Source organism: Bombina bombina, chromosome 3, assembly GCF_027579735.1.
Source record: "Bombina bombina isolate aBomBom1 chromosome 3, aBomBom1.pri, whole genome shotgun sequence".
Lineage (NCBI taxonomy): Eukaryota > Metazoa > Chordata > Amphibia > Anura > Bombinatoridae > Bombina > Bombina bombina.
Genome location: NC_069501.1, coordinates 815,837,342 through 815,858,266, shown reverse-complemented (window position 1 = coordinate 815,858,266; position 20,925 = coordinate 815,837,342). Strand labels below are relative to the sequence as shown.

The following is a 20,925-nucleotide window of genomic DNA, read 5'->3' as shown; positions in this document are numbered from 1 at the left end:
AGGACTGTGAGTCCCTCCTTGATGATTGATGTATGCCACAGTTGTGACATTGTCTTATCTGAAAACAAATGAACAACTCTCTCTTCGGAAGAGGCCAAGACTGAAGAGCTCTGAAAATTGCACGGAGTTCCAAAATATTGATCGGAAATCTCACCTCCTGAGATTCCCAAACCCCTTGTGCCGTCAGATACCCCCACACAGCTCCCCAACCTGTAAAACTAGCATCTGTTGAGATTATAGTCCAGGTCGGAAGAACAAAGAAGCCCCCTGAACTAAACGATGGTGATCTGTCCACCATGTCAGAGAGTGTCGTAAAATCGGTTTAAAGATATAAATTGAGATATCTTTGAGTAATCCCTGCACCATTGGTTCAGCATACAGAGCTGAAGAGGTCGCATGTGAAAACGAGCAAAGGAGATCGCATCTGATGCGGCAGTCCTAAGACCCAACATTTCCATGCATAAGGCTACCAAAGGGAATGATTGTGACTGAAGGTTTTGACAAGCTGATATCAATGTTAAACTTCTCTTGTCTGACAAGGACAGAGTCATAGACACTGAATTTATCTAGAAACCTAAAAAGGTTACCCTTGTCTGAGGAATCAATGAACTGATTGGTAAATTGATCCTCCAACCATGAACTTGAAGAAACAACACAAGTCGATTCGTATGAGATTCTACGAAAATGAGAAGACTGAGCAAGTACCAAGATATCGTCCAAATAAGGAAATACCAAAACCCTATTCTCTGATTACAGAAAGAAGGGCACCGAGAACCTTTGAAAAAAATTCTTGGAACTGAGGCTAGGCCAAACGGTAGAGCCACAAAACTGGTAATGCTTGTCTAAAAAGAGAATCTCAGACACTAAAAGTAATCTGGATGAATCGGAATATGCAGATACACATCCTGTAAATCTATTGTAGACATATAATGCCCTTGCTAAACAAAAGGCAGGATAGTCCTACAGTAACCATCTTGAATGTTGGTATCCTAACATAACGATTCAATAATGATAGATCCAGAACTGGTCTGAAGGAATTGACCTTCTTTGGTACAATGAAGAGATAAAATAAAACCCCAGCCCCTGTTCCAGAACTGGAACTGGCATAAATACTCCAGCCAACTCTAGATCTGAAACACATTTCAGAAATGCTGAGCCTTGCTGTGTTAACTGGGACACGGGAAAGAAAAGAATCTCTTAGCAGGAGGCCTTAACTTGAAGCCAATTCTGTACCTTTCTGAAACAATGTTTCTGAAACCAGAGATTAAGAACGGAATTGATCCAAATTTCTTTGAAGAAAACGTAATCTGCCCCATACCAGCTGAGCTGGAATAAGGGCCGCACCTTCATAGGTACTTAGGAGCTGGCTATAGGTTTCTATAAAGCTCGGATATATTCCAAACTGAAAATAGTTTCCAAACTGATACCGCTCCTGAGGATGAAGGATCAGGCTTTTGTTCCTTGTTGTGAGGAAAGGAACGAAATGATTATTTACCCTGGAAAGAAAGGGAAAGCAAAGTTGACTTAGAAGACATGTCAGCATTCCAAGTTTAATCCATAAAGCTTTTCTAGCTAAAATAGCTAGAGACATATACCTGACATCAACTCTAATGATATCAAAAGATGGTATCACCAATAAAATTATTAGCATGTTATAGAATAATAATAATGCTATAAAATTATGATCTGTTACTTGTTGCGCTAAAGCTTCTAACCAAAAAGTTGAAGCTGCAGCAACATCCGCTAAAAATATAGCAGGTCTAAGAAGATTACCTGAACATAAGTAAGCTTTTCTTAGAAAGGATTCAATTTTCCTATCTAAAGGATCCTTAAATGAAGTACTATCTGCCATAGGAATAGTAGTACATTAGCAGGAGTAGAGACAGCCCCATAACCTTAGGGATTTTTGTCCCAAAAAACTCTAATCTGTCAGATGGCACAGGATATAATTTGCTTAAACGTCTAGAAGGAGTAAATAAATTACCCAAATTATTCCATTCCCTGGAAATTACTTCAGAAATAGCATCAGGGAGATAAAACACTTCTGGAATAACTACCTTATTTAAACGTTTACATTTAGTATCAAGAGGACCAGAATCCTCTATTTCTAATGCAAATAACACTTCTTTAAGTAAAGAACGAATAAATTCCATCTTGAACAAATACAAAGATTTATCAGCATCAAAATGATGATGTTCATTTAAAAATTCATCTGAAAAAAAGAGAAGTTTTAAAAGACTTTTATGTATACTAGAAGGAGAAATAACAGACATAGCCTTCTTAATGGATTTAAAATAAATAAAATCTCTTATGTTATCAGGAACACTCTGAAAATTAGATGTTGACGGAACAGCAACAGGTAATGTAACAGTACTAAAGGAAATTTTATCTGCATTAATAAGTTTGACATGACATGCAATACAAATAACAGCTGGAGAAACAGATACCAAAAGTTTATAGCAGACTTAGCTTGGTAGCTCCAGCACTGTGCAGTGATTTTCCTGTAGTAACTTCTGACTCAGTTGCAACGTGGAACATCTTGCAATATGTAAAAGAAAAAAACAACATATAAAGCAAAATTGATCAAATTCCTTAAATGACAGTTTCAGGAATGGGAAAAAAATGCCAGTGAACAAGCTTCTAGCAACCAGAAGCAATAAATAATGAGACTTAAATAATGTGGAGACAAAAATGACGCCCATATTTTTTAGCGCCAAAAAAGACGCCCACATTATTTGGCGCCTAAATGCTTTTGGCGCCAAAAATGACGCCACATCCGGAACGCCGACATTTTTGGCGCAAAATAACGTCAAAGAATGACGCAACTTCCGGCGACACGTATGACGCCGGAAACGGAAATAGAATTTTTGCGCCAAAAAAGTCCGCGCCAAGAATGACGCAATAAAATGAAGCATTTTCAGCCCCCGCGAGCCTAACAGCCCACAGGGAAAAAGTCAAATTTTAAGGTAAAATATGTTAAATTAAAATGCATTATCCCAAATATGAAACTGACTGTCTGAAAATAAGGAAAGTTGAACATTCTGAGTCAAGGCAAATAAATGTTTGAATACATATATTTAGAACTTTATAAACAAAGTGCCCAACCATAGCTAGGAGTGTCACAGAAAATAAGACTTACTTACCCCAGGACACTCATCTACATATAGCAGATAGCCAAACCAGTACTGAAACGAGAATCAGCAGAGGTAATGGTATATATATATATATGAGTATATCGTCGATCTGAAAAGGGAGGTAAGAGATGAATCTCTACGACCGATAACAGAGAACCTATGAAATAGACCCCTTAGAAGGAGATCACTGCATTCAAATAGGCAATACTCTCCTCACATCCCTCTGACATTCACTGCACGCTGAGAGGAAAACCGGGCTCCAACTTGCTGCGGAGCGCATATCAACGTAGAATCTAGCACAAACTTACTTCACCACCTCCATCGGAGGCAAAGTTTGTAAAACTGAATTGTGGGTGTGGTGAGGGGTGTATTTATAGGCATTTTAAGGTTTGGGAAACTTTGCCCCTCCTGGTAGGAATGTATATCCCATACGTCACTAGCTCATGGACTCTTGCTAATTACATGAAAGAAACTACTTTTCTTGTCTTATATATTATTTGACTGCAACATCAGTACCATAAGCAAACTACTGTTACATACAAATGACTTTATGTATACAACTTAAATTGACCACTGCATAATTTAAATGGCATTTGACATTTGACTGCACAATTTAAAGTCATATTAAGTAAATCAAATCACACATGAATTCATTTCTTTCTTAAAATAAACAAAGATATTTTGTTTAATAAATAGCATTTTTTTCAGCCTTTCAATAGATAAAGATTCATTTTTGAAAGTTGCCAAAAATAACATAGTTTAGAAAGAATTTACAACATAAATTTAATTTAGGCTTTATGGGCATTGAACTCCCAAGGATCTAGAAAACATATTGAATATAACCACATATTTAATCCTGTATTCTTTATTTATAGAAAAGCATAGGTACCTTTTTCATTGAATGGAGTATGCCAAGCAAGTAGATAATTATCTGGCTTTAACTGTGAACAGCCTTCAATGGTTGCTGGGTCAATCTGTCGTCCTTGCAACTTGTCTACTGCGTCAACATACTGCTTCACCATCTCTCGGTAAAGATCTTCTAAGCACCAATAATCTGTTATAATGTACATACATTAAAGATCAGGATATGAACGCAACAAATGCCATAACCTTTGGCTTGCATAGATAGAAGTGATACATAGTGCACTCATACGTACAGGACATAAAAAGGTTAATTAAAAAAAGCAGATACAAAGTTATACAACAGTATATTCATTTAAAATGTTCACCAGGTTGCATAGTGGCACTGGGCATTAAGTGCATGATGACCAATGTTTTTTATAAATCATTTCTTCTTAGTAACTTGCCATTAGATTGGATATTATAAAACCCCACATCATGACGTGCCTCGTTCATGTGCAATGCCAGAGGTGCTGGAGATAAACCCCCAAACAGGTTTTTGGGGTGATTGACAGGCTCTGCTCTTATGGGGCATTGTACGAGGAAGTCCTTGTGCAATGGTACATGCAGGCAGCGAATGTACAGTGTCTACTGCACATTCACCACAAAGGCAGGCGGAAAGGTTCTGAAGTTAGCCTTTTAGTACATGGGGCATTATGTGTTTTAAGTTATACTGACCTTTGCTTCCAAGACTTTATATTTTATAATATTTTGGGTATATTAGCAACTTCCACTCTTTCTAAGTGGGAAAGATAGCTGCCACTTGTATGGAAGGCTTGCGTTCTTTTACCAGAAGTGTAAATTAGCACAGCCATGTACTACATTATAATTTGCAGGGGTTTAACCAGCAGGAGTTAAACAAATAGATTTTCAAGGTCACTAATGATAAACTTACATGCTGTAACAAATTAGAACAATTAATTTCTGCACTATAATGGTCGTTTAACTGCATAGTTTGGAATTACCGGGTAGTAGCAGGGAACACAGCAAAGATCTGTTGCGCTTGTCTGAGTATCTTTCCATTCAGTCATCTATCAATAGTTCTTCAATCTTCTGTGTGCTATCACCAGAAAAACCAGTGTGATGTGCACTACATCAGAGTGTCTTAAACTTTTTTCACTTGGGACCACATTCAACATTGCTCACCACTCCCATTTTTATAACATAGTCCAAAACAAAACTCTTGTTAGACGGTATACAATTTTTTTTTTCCATACATCAATATACTACACAAGTAGGGGAATTATTAGATAAAACATTTGTGGACTTTGCTAATCATTAATGGTTAGACTCACTCTCTAATGCCATGTATTTTCTATGTAGGCTCATACATAGGGCCCGATTTATCAAGGGTTGAATGGCCTCTGATGCCCGTGTTTCTGCGTGAGCCAAACAGCAGTTCCATAACTGGTCCACTGCCTCTGAGGCTGTGGTCTGCAATCCGCCCAATCCTATACAATTGGGTTGATTGACACCCCCTGCTAGCGGGGGCAGCATTGCACAAGCAGTTCACCAGAACTGCTTGTGCAATGTTAAATGCCGACCGAGTATCATGTCGGAGAGACAATGATAAATCGGCCCCTATGTGTGTGGTGATGAGTAACCACCTACTTTGTGTACTCTGTATGCAATGTTACCTCTAATTTACACACAGACCTATTCATACATAAACACACCTTTAGCAAACTAAACATGCATTTGGAAAACAAGAAGAGGTCAACAGCAACCTCATATTCCTTTCTGCCTTATTGCTTTACTGCTGTTGTTTGGTTTGTAATTGCAACTTAGCCTACTATTGTACCTGGGACCCCTTCTGCTCTCCTGTCTCCCTGTGCACAGAACATTATCATATCTTGTGGGTCCCCAAAACATATTGCAAAATTAATCTTAAAAGTTGAACTTGAAATCTAAAATAAAGTATTAATTGTTATTCTTTAAATTGCATTGCATTATCTTCATTAGGAGTTGTGAACTGCCATTTTGATTAATATTTCTACTAGTTAAGTTAGGGGGCGCTAATGGTGAGTTTATGGAACCAAGGAAGTGGTGGCTGGGAAAAGTTTGTGAATCACTGCCTTAGACAATTATTTATTAGCATTTACTAGAATGTCACAAGATTATTACATGAGTCTCCATCAATAAGAAATGTTATCAATATGAACTGTGCAATCATTTCACATTCAGATTGTGCATCATTGAATTTTTTTTCAGAAAAGGTGACTGAGTAGTGCACTGTATTTCATTTATTTACACTATAGGTCAGCAAGTCAATTCTTATCTCTGAGTCTTTGTGCAGCTTAGTTTTAAATTGCTGGCATTCCCTCTACATGAACAGTCATACTTCATTTAGACCACACTTGGCAGGGGATTAACATATGAAACAAAGGACAGTCTGGTTTCTACAAATCGGATATTTATAGGCAAAGAGTATAAGAAATAGGTAGTCACAGGCAATGTGTTTCAGTGTGGCACCTATTTTATATACTGTATTTATTTACTCTGTTGATATTAGTTGCTCTAAAAGAAAAAAGAAAATTGATCAGCTGTTTCTACAATGCCCATTACAGACATTTACAACTGTAAAGAGCTTTTCTATTTGTTTAAAGATAGAATTGAAACTGCACAAAATCTTGTTTCTTTATTCCTTATAAAATGTTTTTTAAAGGGGCATGTGAGTGAAAATAAAATATCCATGGTTCAGATATAACAGGGTACAATTAAAAAAAAATTACCCTCTATTATCAAATGATGGCCTTGAAATTTCATCTTTCATCATGATGTCAGTCTGAGGTAGATATATAATTAAGCAGTAGTGAGGCATTGTTACAAAGTATGTATCAATGCTACTCATACAGTGCTCAAGACATGTGCATCTGGAGCCTACCTCAGTATGCACTTAAAGGGACACTGAACCCAAATTTTTTCTTTTGTGATTCAGATAAAGCATACAATTTTAAGCAACTTTCTAATTGACTCTTATTATCAAATTGTCTTCATTCTCTTGGTATCTTTATTTGAAATGCAAGAATGTAAGTCTAGATGCCGGCCCATTTTTGGTGAACAAACTGGGTTGTTCTTGCTGATTGGTGAATAAATTCACCCACCAATAAACAAGTGCTTTCCATGGTACTGAACCAAAAAAAATAGCTTAGATGCCTTCTTTTTCAAATAAAGAAAGCAAGAGAACGAAGAAAAATTGATAATAGGTGTAAATTAAAAAGTTGCTTAAAATTGCATGCTCTATCTGAATCACGAAAGAAAAAAATTTGGGTTCAGTGTCCCAGAGCCGTCATTAGCACTCAACGACCTTTTTTGCAATCTGGAGGCCCCCATCTGCTCCTACCCTGGCGATCGGGCCTGCATAGTGACAGGCATCGCCAGTACGTGCGGTGACGTCACGCGCAATGACGTGATGACGTCACCGTGCAACTTTATTTAAAATTGTCAATACAAAGTATAGGGAAAGGGGGCATGCTGCTTAGAAACCTGTATCTCAGGGATCTAAGCAGCTATAGACCCCCAAGACCTTTCCAATGGTATAAGTCTTGGGGATCTGGGGGAAAAATAAAAAAGTAAAACAAAATGTTTTTTGAAAATAGTAAAAAGCTGAAAAATATTAAATTCAGCTTAGCACTCAAAGGGTTAAGAAAAGGAGCAATGAGAACCAGGAAAAAGATGTAAATATAATAACAGAATAAAAAAAAAGTTATTTTAAAATTGTGCCATCATAGTAGTTTCATTCTAACTTCTATGTACTTTTAAATATCAATGAAATACTAATCTGAATCCAAACTGTAGAATATTCTCTCACCAGAGTGGGGTTCCATACTTTTCACATCTATGGAAAAAAATATAGCATATATGATACCTCCAACATCATCTACAACATCATCTTGTGTGGGATTTTTGAAAACGTGCATGCTGGTGAGGAAAATATATTAAAATGAAATATATTGGTTCAACACAGTCAGCAGTTATTTTTATTTTGCAGCACAGCCCACAATTGATTAGCAGATTTTCTTTCTTCAACCTGTGCCCTTTTGAATGATGGCAAATATAGACTAACACTTAGTCAGAGGCTTGAGTACTGCAAAAAAAAAACTTAATGACTGTATGTGGCCTTTTTAACAAGACAATTTGGAATAATTCTATTATGTTGCACATGTGCAAGACTCTCTGAGATGGTCACCTTTCAGAGGTGTATTTGCATATGTAGTGTAGATTCTTTAAAACTCTAGTCATTGCTATTGTATAGTCCATCTGCAGTGAACAGGGCACACTATACATATCTATATGTATTGAGTATGTTATATCCTGTACAGCTAAGGGGAAATCTCTTACTGTAAATGTTTGCTTCTAATTCACACTTGCATTGCCACTTTCAGTACAGATGTCTTAAAAACAGGCTTCTGAGCCTTTGGGGCCTAGTTATCAAGCCGTCAACCTCAAATACGCTGGAATTCCGCAGCGTATTTGTGGCGAGGCTGATTCGCCTTAGTTATCAAAGGCTAGAGACCGGCAAAAGTAGAATTTTGTGATGTAAACTTCGATCCGCCGGACTCAGTCCGACACAGATCGATTCTTACGTCACTCCAGATGTGCCGCACACAGGTGCGGCACAATCTGACTACTTTTGCTAGTTATCAAAAAACTAGCATTTACGCTCGGCACTTTTCCGGCCCAGCGTACCTGGTTTTCAAACCGCCACCCTGGAGGCAGCGGATCCCATAGGAATCAATGGGAGTCTGACCATAGCGAAAGTACAAGTTCGCTGCTGCCAGACATCCCATTGATTCCTATGGGAGATGTCTGCACCTAACACCCTAACATGTACCCCGAGTCTAAACACCACTAATCTGTCCCCCCTACACCGCCGCAACGAAATAAAGTTATTACCCCCTAAACCGCCGCTCCCGGAGCCCACCGCAAGCTACTCTATACATATTAACCCCTAAACCGCCGCTCCCGGAGCCCACCGCAACTATAATATATGTATTAACCCCTAAACCGCCGCTCCTGGACCCTGTCGCAACCTATATTAAATTTATTAACCCCTAATCTGCCCCCCCTACACCGTCGCCACCTATAATACATTTATTAACCCCTATCCTGCCCCCCACTACACCGCCACCACTGTAATAAATTTATTAACCCCTAAACCTAAGTCTAACACTAACCCTAACACCCCCCTAACTTAAATATTAATTAAATAAATCTAAATAATATTTCTATTATGAACTAAATTAATCCTATTTAAAACTAAATACTTACCTTTAAAATAAACCCTAATATAGCTACAATATAAATAATAATTATATTGTAGCTATCTTAGGATTTATTTTTATTTTACAGGCAAATATCAATTTATTTTAACTACGTACAATAGCTATTAAATAGTTATTAACTATTTAATAGCTTACCTAGCTAAAATAAAGAGAAATTTACCTGTAAAATAAAAACTAACCTAAGTTACAATTACACCTAACACTACACTATACTTTAATAAATTATTCCTATTTAAAACTAAATACTTACCTGTAAAATAAACCCTAAGATAGCTACAATGTAATTAATAATTACATTGTAGCTATTTTAGGAATTATATTTATTTTACAGGTAACTTTGTATTTATTTTAGCTAGTTAGAATAGTTATTAAATAGTTATTAACTATTTAATAACTACCTAGCTAAAGGAAATACAAAATTACCTGTAAAATAAATCCTAACCTAAGTTACAATTAAACCTAACACTACACTATCATTAAATAAATTAAATAAATTAACTACAAATAACTACAATTAAATACAATTACATAAACTAACTAAAGTCCAAAAAAAAAAGCTGTTACAAAAAATAAAAAAAAATAGGTTACAAACCTTTAAAAAATATTACAACAATTTTAAGCTACTTACACCTAAGGGACGTCATCCAAGATGGCGTCCCTTCAATTCCGATTGGCTGATAGGATTCTATCAGCCAATCAGAATTAAGGTAGGAACAGCCAATAGAATGCAAGCTCAATCTGATTGGCTGATTGGATCAGCCAATCGGATTGAACTTGAATCTGATTGGCTGATTCAATCAGCCAATCAGATTTTTCCTACCTTAATTCCGATTGGCTGATAGAATCCTATCAGCCAATCGGAATTGAAGGGACGCCATCTTGGAATACGTCCCTTAAAGGAGCCTTCATTCGTCGGTAGTCCGTAGGGAAAGAAGGATGTTCCGCGTCGGCGGGATGAAGATTGAAGACCCCGCTTGGAAGATGACATCGCCCGGATAGAAGACTTCTTCAGCGCCTCTTGGAAGATGACATCGCCCGGATGGAAGACTTCTTCAGCGCCGCTTGGAGGATCACTTCATCGGATGGAAGATTTCTTCAGCGCCGCTTGGAGGATAACTTCTGCCGCTCCGGGTCTCCTCTTCGTTCCATTACTGCTCGGCTGAGTGAAGATGACTCAAGGTAGGATGATCTTCAGGGGATTAGTGTTAGGTTATTTTAAGGGGGGTTTGGGTTAGATTAGGGGTATGTGGGTGGTGGGTTTTAATGTTGGGGGGGTTGTATTTTTCTTTTACAGGCAAAAGAGCTGAATTCTTTGGGGCATGCCCCACAAATGGCCCTTTTAAGGGCTGGTAAGGTAAAAGAGCTTTGAACTTTTTTAATTTAGAATAGGGTAGGGCATTTTTTTTATTTTGGGGGGTTTGTTATTTTATTAGGGGGCTTAGATTAGGTGTAAGTAGCTTAAAATTGTTGTGATATTTTTTAAATGTTTGTAACCTATTTTTTTATTTTTTGTAACTTAGCTTTTTTTTGTACTTTAGTTAGTTTATGTAATTGTATTTAATTGTAGTTATTTGTAGTTAATTTATTTAATTTATTTAATGATAGTGTAGTGTTAGGTTTAATTGTAACTTAGGTTAGGATTTATTTTACAGGTAATTTTGTATTTCTTTTAGCTAGGTAGTTATTAAATAGTTAATAACTATTTAATAACTATTCTAACTAGCTAAAATAAATACAAAGTTACCTGTAAAATAAATATAAATCCTAAGATAGCTACAATGTAATTATTAATTACATTGTAGCTATTTTAGGGTTTATTTTATAGGTAAGTATTTAGTTTTAAATAGGAATAATTTATTTAAGTATAGTGTAGTGTTAGGTGTAATTGTAACTTAGGTTAGTTTTTATTTTACAGGTTAATTTCTCTTTATTTTAGCTAGGTAAGCTATTAAATAGTTAATAACTATTTAATAGCTATTGTACCTAGTTAAAATAAATTGAAATTTGCCTGTAAAATAAAAATAAATCCTAAGATAGCTACAATATAATTATTATTTATATTGTAGCTATATTAGGGTTTATTTTAAAGATAAGTATTTAGTTTTAAATAGGATTAATTTAGTTCATAATAGAAATATTATTTAGATTTATTTAATTAATATTTAAGTTAGGGGGGTGTTAGGGTTAGTGTTAGACTTAGGTTTAGGGGTTAATAATTTTATTACAGTGGCGGCGGTGTAGTAGGGGGCAGGATAGGGGTTAATAAATGTATTATAGGTGGCGACGATGTAGGGGGGGCAGGATAGGGGTTAATAAATTTAATATAGGTTACGGCGGGGTCAGGGAGCGGCGGTTTAGGGGTTAAACTATTTATTTAGTTGCAGCGAGGTGTGGGATCAGCAGGATAGGGGTTAATAACTTTATTATAGAGGGCGACGGTATTGGGGGGGCAGGTTAGGGGTTACTAGGTATAATGTAGGCGGCAGTGGTGTCCAGGAGCGGCGGTTTAGGGGTTAATACATTTATAAGAGTTGCGGCGGGGTCTAGGAGTGGCGGTTTAGGGGTTAGTAACTTTTTTTAGTTGCGGGGGGGCTCCGGGGGCGTCGGTATAGGGGGTAGAACAGTGTAGTTTAGTGTGGGTGCTTAGTGACAGGCTAACAAGAAAGTTGTAAAAAAAGCCGAAGAGCAGCGAGATCGGATGAGTGATAACTCACACAGTCCGCTGCTCATCGCCCCGTACTTGGTGCGCAGCTTTTTGACAGCTTTTTTGATAACTTAGGTGAATTTTTGCAGGTCCGCGGTGGCAATGTGAGGCGAGCTTAGGCGGGCGTATTGGGCCGGTGAAGACAGGTAAAATAGACACGTTGATAACTACCCCCCTTAGTGGCCAATCTTTCAAATGAGAACACACTTTTATGACTGTGATTTTAATCACAATCACACCTTTGTGACTGGGATTTGAAATAAAAATGTTCTTTCAAATGGTATTGTACCTGTGTGACTGCACAGTCAAAACACATTTCCAGTTTTTGCAGCTTCGTTATGGAATTTCCGGTCACAAAGGTGAGGTTCCTTTTGAAATCCTGTCACAAAGGCGCAATCCCATTTGCACTATTTTTGTGACTACAATATTGCAGTGAAGTGTTTTCATGGTTTACAGGATGAGAACTGTTAGAAGTTGTAGTCACTTCCTTGTAGTAGAAATCTGTAGTGTTATTCTTGATTTGAGATGTATATCTCACCAAACCGGAAGATGGTGCTTTTAAAATTAATAACTGGAAATACTGAAATAATAATATCAATATAATCATTACTCATCATGCCTATATACAAATGGCATTCATATTGTTTAACAGTGACCAAGATGGATTTGGATTACAATAAATTAATCTCACACATGTAAATTATTATTTCCCTTACAAAAAAATTCTAATACATAGAATATATATATATATATATATATATATATATATATATATATATATATATATATATATATATATATATATATATATACATATATATATATATACTGTATATATGTGTGTATTTATATTTATATATATATATATATATATATATATATATATATATATATATATACACACTCACCTGTCACTTTATTAGGTACACCTGCTATTACTGGGTTGGACCCCCTTTTGCCTTCAGAACTGCCTTAATTTTTCATGGCATAGATTCAACAAGGTGTTGGAAACATTCCTCAGATATTTTGGTCCACATTGACATGATAGCATCACAGTTGCTGCAGATTTGTCAGCTGCACATCCATGATGCAAATCTCCCGTTCCACCACTTTCCAAAGGTGCTCTATTGGATTGAGATCTGGTGACTGTGGAGTCTATTGGAGTACAGTGAAATCGTTGTTATGTTTAAGAAACCAGTTTGAGATGATTTGAGTTTTGTAACATGGTGCAGTATCCTGCTGGAAGTAGCCATAAAAAGATGGATACACTGTAGTCTTAAAGGGATGGACATGGTTAGCAACAATACTTTGGTAAACCATGGTGTTCAAACGATGCTCAATTGGTACTAAGGGGCCCAAAGTGTGCCAAGAAAATATCCCCCACACCATTAAACCACCACCACCAGCCTAAACCATTGATACAAGTCAGGATGGATCCATGCTTTCATGCTGTTTATGACAAATTCTGACCCTACTATCTGAATATCGCAGCTGAAATTGAGACCCATCAGACCAGGCAAAATTTTTCTAATCTTCTATTGTCCAATTTTAGTGAGCCTGTGCGAATTGTAGCCTCAGTTTCCGGTTCTTAGCTGACAGGAGTGGCACCCGATGTGGTCTTCTACTGCTGTAGCCCATCTACTTCAAGGCTCGAGATGTTGTTTGTTCAGAGATGGTATTCTGCATGCCTTGGTTGTAATAAGTGGTTATTTGAGTTACTGTTGCCTTTCTATAATCTCGAACCAAGATGTCAAGACAATATAGGAGCGTCTCCCAGAGGGGCTAAAGTGTGCTAGTGGAAATGAGCTTAAAGTGTGTTAGTGAAAAAATGGACTTAGAATAAAAATAGACTTAGAGAAAAATGCTTGTGATAAAATTTTTGATGTGATACAGCAGGCTAAGTACACAATTTGATACAGAGAGCTAAGTACACAATTTAATACAATTAGATTCAATTCATAAAATTAACTACTACAGGCAGTATAAAAACAAATAGTGTGGACAAAAGATATGGTTTGAAAAAATAAACAAACAGAGTTTAAGCATACACGTATGCTGACAATGGGTAAAAAACACCATATGAGAGACCCAGGGTTCAAATGATAAGAGACATGTCAGAAAAAACAGCCAAAAATGGGTATATAAAATATATATAATGGACCTGTGTAATAATAATGTCCCAAAGAGATGATTAGGAAATATATATTATAATTATATATCTTTTGGATTTCCTAATTATATCTTTTGAATTTCCTAATCATCTCTTTGGGACATTATTATTGCACAGGTCCATTATATATATTTTATTTGTTCTGGACATTTATATAGACTTTTATTATCCTCTGGATAATTAGTCCTTGGACATTTTTTATATATATATATATATATATATATATATATATATATATATATATATATATATATATATATATATATATATATATATATATATATATATATATATATATATATTATATATATATTTTTTACCCATTTTTTGGCCGTTTTTTCTGAACCCTGGGTCTCTCATATGGTGTTTTTTTATCTATTGTCAGCATACATGTATGTTTATTTTTTCAAACCATATCTTTTGTCCACACTGTTTGTTTTTATACTGCCTGTACTAGTCAATTTTATCAGTTTTTTTATGATCTGTTTCCTTATGAATTGTATTTAATTGTATTAAATTGTGTTCTTAGCCTGCTGTATCACATCACATATTTTATTACAAGCATTTTTCTCTAAGTCTATTTTTATTCTAAGTCCATTTTTTCCCTAACACACTTTAAGCCCATTTCCACTAGCGCACTTTAGCCCCTCTGGGAGGCGCTCCTATGTTCTCTTGACATCTCAGTAATTTGAAGGATTTTGTTAAGTTTTCTTCACCTCTAGTGAGCTTGTGCGCTCCTATATTTGGCGCTGATCTCTATTCCTTTTCCTATCTTTATAATCTTGAACCAGTCTGCCCTTTCTCCGCTGATCTCTGACATTAACAAGGCATTGTCATCCACACAACTGCCAACTCACTGGATATTTTCTCTCTGTAAACCCTAGAGATGGTTGTGTGTCAAAATCCCAGTAGATCAGCAGTTTTTTAAATACTTAGACAAGCCCATTTGGTACCAACAACCATGCCACGTTGAAAGTAACTTAAGTCCCCATCCACATTCTGATGCTCGGTTTGAACATCAGCAAGTCGTCTTCACCATGATGCCTAAATGCATTGAGTTGCTGCCATGTGATTGGCTGATTAGCAATTTGTGTTACCAAGCAATTGAACAGGTGTACCTAATAAAGTGGCTGGTGAGTATATATATATATATATATATATATATACCTGTATATATATTTATATCAGGGGCATATTATGGCCTAGGTCAACAAGACCTGTGCCTAGGGCAGCAGATTTGGGAGGTGCTGCCAGGCAGGTTTGCCAGGTGTGCCATCAGGTGTGACATGCATCAGGGGCCCAGTGTTTTCTCCCTTGTCTCGCTGTGCTTTTGAGTGCACTTAGTGCCATGCCCCACACTCCTCCTCAGTTCCAATAAGACATTAGAGTGATGGGACCCGCCCACTGCATTAATTCAAAATGAGCAGGAGCAGAGGCACCTAGGTGGATCCAGGGTGTGGCAACGGGGCAATTGCTCCTTCTGACAGCCTCCCATACACCTTGTACTTATTCTTTGACAAGTTCATTTTGCATAGACCACCCTTGCTTTTTAACTGTTCAATTAAAGAAGTTTGTGCTTTCACAGCGGAGAGTGCAGGACCTGTTTATTTCATATATATATATATATATATATATATATATATATATATATATATATATATATATATATATATATATATATATATATATATATATATATATATATATATATATATATATATATATATAAACAGCAGGCAGGCCAGCACTCATGGTTAACATTTCATCCACCCAGGGTGCGTCCAAAGTATTGATAGTAGTGAAGAAAAGGGATGCACTTGCCAGGATTTTCAGAGTTACCATTTAATGTAACGTTTCGGGGTGTTATCCCCTTTGTCAGACAATACAAAATAACAATCAATTGTTATTTTGTATTGTCTGACGAAGGGGGTAACACCCCGAAAGGTTACATTAAATGGTAACTTTGAAAATCCTGGCAAGTGCATCTCTTTTCTTCACTAATATATATATATATATATATATATATATATATATATATATATATATATATATATATATATATATATATATATATATATATACACAAAACATGGAGGAGGACTGCACTCTCAGACTGGACTGGGTACACATCCCAATACCCTGCAACATGCTCAGCCCTAGGTGCTCACTGGCACTCACAGGAAGCTGTGCTGTCCCCAGAGCCACAGGCAGTTAACCCCAGACAGGTCTGGGTGCAAGAACCATAGGGAAAATTACAAAACAAATTAATACAACATACAGAGAAAGTCCAGCACTCACTTACAAGCTCTCAGCTAAGATTAAAAGCAAAAATGTAAGGGTTAGTTACCACATCTGGCAAAATAGGACAAGCCCAGGTACCACGTCAAGGTCCCTTCCAAAACCTCGGACCCTAAAACAGCCACACAATGCAAACTCTCAATCCAACAAACTTGGAACAAGCAAAGGGTTCACAGGTTTATGTAATCACCCTAGACAGGCAGTTAACTCCAGACAGGTCTGGGTGCAAGAACCATAGGGAAAATTACAAAACAAATGAATACAACAATACAACTAACCCTTCCATGTTTGCTTTTAATGTTAGCTCAGCTGAGAGCTTGTAAGTGAGTGCTGGACTTTCTCTGTGTGTTGTATTAATTTGTTTTGTAATTTTCCCTATGGTTCTAGCACCCAGACCTGTCTGGGGTTAACCGTTTGTGACTCTGGGGACAGCACAGCTTCCTGTGAGTGCCAGTGAGTGAGTACCAATGGGCTGAGCATGTTGCAGGGTCATTGGATGTGTACCCAGTCCAGTCTGAGAGTGCAGTCCCCCTCCGTGTTTTGTATATGTCTAGGGTGTTTACATAAGCCTGTGCACCCATCACTTGTTCCCAGTTTGTTGGATTGAGAGCTTGCATTGTGTGACTGTTTAAGGGTCCCAGGTTTTGGAAGGGACCTTGGCATGGTACCTGGGCTTGAACCATTTAGCCAGATGTGGTAACTAACCCTTCCATTTTTGCTTTTAATCTTAGCTGAGAGCTTGTAAGTGAGTGCTGGACTTTCTCTGTGTGTTGTATTCATTTGTTTTGTAATTTTCCCTATGGTTCTTGCACCCAGACCTGTCTGGGGTTAATTTTTAATAATTATTATTATTTTTTAATATTTTATTTGTAATATTTTAACAATGTGCCCTAAGATAACAAAGGCCCAGATTACGAGTTTTGCATTTGAGGCTGTGCGGTGCTAACGAGCAGTTTTCCCTCACCGCTCACTTACCAAAAGCGCTGGTATTACGAGTTTTCAGAAACCCATCGTTAAAAGACAAGAATTAGTGTTGAGCAAAAATTTGCTCATTATTGCACTCCAATACCAGCGCTGCTTAAGTCAGCGGTGAGCTGTTCGTATGTGCTCGTGCAGAATTTCCCCATAGGAATCAACGGGGAGAGCCGGCTGAAAAAAAGTCTAGCACCTGCAAAAAGTAGCGTAAAACTCAGTAACGCAGCCCCATTGATTTCTATGGGGAAATAAAATTTATGTCTACACCTAACACCCTAACATGAACCCCGAGTCTAAACACCTCTAATCTTACACTTATTAACCCCTAATCTGCCGCCCCCAACATCGCAGACACCTGCATTATATTATTAACCCCTAATCTACCGCTCCGGACACCGCCGACACCTACATTATACTTATGAACCCCTAAACTGCCGCCCCCAACATCGCTGACACCTACATTATATTTATTAACCCCTAATCTGCCGCCCCCAATGTCGCCGCAACCTACCTAGATTTATTAACCCCTAATCTGCCGCCCCCAACGTAGCCGTCACTATATTAAAGTTATTAACCCCTAAACCTAAGTCTAACCCTAACCCTAACACCCCCTAACTTAAATATAATTACAATAAATCTAAATAAATATTACTATCATTAACTAAATTATTCCTATTTAAAACTAAATACTTACCTGTAAAATAAACCCTAAGCTAGCTACAATATAACTAATAGTTACATTGTAGCTAGCTTAGGGTTTATTTTTATTTTACAGGCAAGTTTGTATTTATTTTAACTAGGTAGAATAGTTATTAAATAGTTAATAACTATTTAATAACTACCTAGCTAAAATAAATACAAAAGTACCTTTAAAATAAGCCTAACCTAAGTTACACTAACACCTAACATTACACTATAATTAAATAAATTAACTAAATTAAATACAATTACCTAAATTAAATTAAATCAGCTAAAGTACAAAAAAACAAACACTAAATTACAAAAAAAAATAAACAAATTACAGATTTTTAAACTAATTACACCTAATTTAATAGCCCTATTAAAATAAAAAAGCCCCCCCAAAATAAAAAAAAAACCCTAGCCTAAACTAAACTACCAATAGCCCTTAAAAGGGCCTTTTGCGGGGCACTGCCCCAAAGTAATCAACTCTTTTACCTGTAAAAAAATACAAACAACCCCCCCCAACAGTAAAACCCACCACCCACACAACCAACCCCCCAAATAAAATACTAGCTAAAAAAACCTAAGCTCCCCATTGCCCTGAAAAGGGCATTTGGATGGGCATTGCCTTTAAAAGGGCAGTTAGCTCTATTGCAGCCCAAAGTCCCTAACCTAGGTTTAGGGTTAGACTTAGATTTAGGGGTTAATAACTTTAATATAGTGGCGGCGACGTTGGGGGCGGCAGATTAGGGGTTCATAAATGTAGGTAGGTGGTGGCGATGTTAGGGACGGCAGATTAGGGGTTAATAATATTTAACTAGTGTTTGCGAGGCGGGAGTGCAGCGGTTTAGGGGTTAATATGTTTATTATAGTGGCAGTGACGTTGGGGCGGCAGATTAGGGGTTAAAAAGTGTAGGTAGGTTGCGGCGACATTGGGGGCGGCAGATTAGGGGTTAATAAATATAATGTAGGTGTCGGCGATGTTGGGGGCCGCAGATTAGGGGTTCATAAATATAATGTAGGTGGCGGCGGTGTCCGGAGCGGCAGATTAGGGGTTAATAATTTTATTATAGTATTTGCGATGCAGAGAAGGCCTCGGTTTAGGGGTTAATAGGTAGTTTATGGGTGTTAGTGTACTTTTTAGCACTTTAGTTATAAGTTTTATGCTACAGCGTTGTACCATAAAACTCTTAACTACTGACTTTTAAATGCGTTAGGGATCTTGACAGGGTAGGGTGTACTGCTCACTTTTTGGCCTCCCAGACTCAGCGCTATGGAAGTCCCATAGAAAAAAGACTTTACAAAGTTTACGTAAGTCGTTTTGCGGTAAGGCCAAAGAAGTGTGCAGTGACCCTAAACCTTCAAGACTCCTAATACCAGCGGGCGTAAAAAAGCAGCGTTAGGACCTGTTAACGCTGCTTTTTTACCCTAATGCACAACTCGTAATCTAGCCGAGAGTTTTCATGCGCGCTAATCCAATACTGAAGTAGACCTAAAGAGGCCTACTTATCCAACATCAACTATGCTGCATTCGCCGGCACCAATACGCTCGCCTGACATCGCCTAACATTGCGGCCGCGGACCTGAATACGCTCTCCATATTTATAAAAAAAAGCTGTCAAAAAGCCATGCACCAAGTACGGGGCGATGAGCAGCGTACTGTTGTTAACTAACAGTCATCGATCTCGCTGCTATTCGGCTTTTTCCTAGGTTTATTTATATTCTGTCACTAAACACCGCCACTATACTAAAATGTTTAACCTCTATCCCACCGCTCCCCGACCCTGCCGCAACTAAATAAAGTTATTAACCCCTATCCCTCCGCTCCCGGAGCCCACCGCAACTCTAATAAAGTTATTAACCCCTATCTTGCCACTTCCTGACACCGCCGCAACTCTAATAAAGTTATTAACCCCTATCCAGCTGCTCCCCGTGCCCACCGCAACTAAATAAAGTTATTAACCCCTAAACCGCCGCTCCCGAAGCCCTCCGCAGCTAAATTAAGTTATTAACCCATAAACCCCTGGCCTCCCACATCACTACCACTCACTAAACCTATTAAACCCTAAACTGCCATCCCCCCACATCGCCATAAACTAAATTAAGCTATTAACCCCTAAACCTAACAACCCGCTAACTTTACATTAAATATTAACTCATCCCTATCTTATAATAAATTTAAACTTACCTTTAGAATTAAAATAAACTATATTAAACTACTAATTAACCTACCTTAACTATTATCCTACAATTACATGAAACTATATTACATATTTAAACACCTAACCCTACTCAAATTATTTAAATCTACAATAAAGAATTACTAAATTACAAAAAACTAACAACTAAGTTACAAAAAATAAAAAACACTAAGTTACAAAAAATGAAAAATAAACTATAAAATATTTAAACTAATTACAGCTAATCTAAGAGCCCTATGAAAATAACCCCCCCCCCCCAAAAAAAAATAAAAAAAAACCTAGCCTACAATAAACTACCAATGGTCCTTAAAAGGGCCTTTTGCGGGGCATTGCCCCAAAGAAATCAGCTCTTTTACCTGTAAATAAAAATACAAACACCCCCAACAGTAAAACCCACCACCCACACAACCAAACCCCCCAAATAAAAACCTAGTCTAAACCTAAGCTCCCCATTGCCCTGAAAAGGGCATTTGTATGAGCATTGCACTTAAAAGGGCAGTTAGCTCTTTTTCCTTGCCCAAACCCCTAATCTTAAATTAAAACCCACCCAATAAACCCTGAAAAAAATCTAACACTA

The 20,925-nt window shown here is 37.2% G+C and overlaps 1 protein-coding gene across 2 annotated transcripts in view; it reads right to left on the bottom strand.

Annotated features, from left to right (window-relative positions):
• Positions 1-20,925, bottom strand: part of ADPRHL1 (ADP-ribosylhydrolase like 1) — a 155,344-nt gene that overhangs the window by 114,103 nt on the left and 20,316 nt on the right. For both annotated transcript variants that reach the window (XM_053707760.1, XM_053707761.1), the window contains exon 2: positions 4,024-4,188. In XM_053707760.1, coding sequence (XP_053563735.1) covers positions 4,024-4,188 — 165 coding nt within the window. The remainder of the gene's footprint in view (positions 1-4,023; positions 4,189-20,925) is intronic.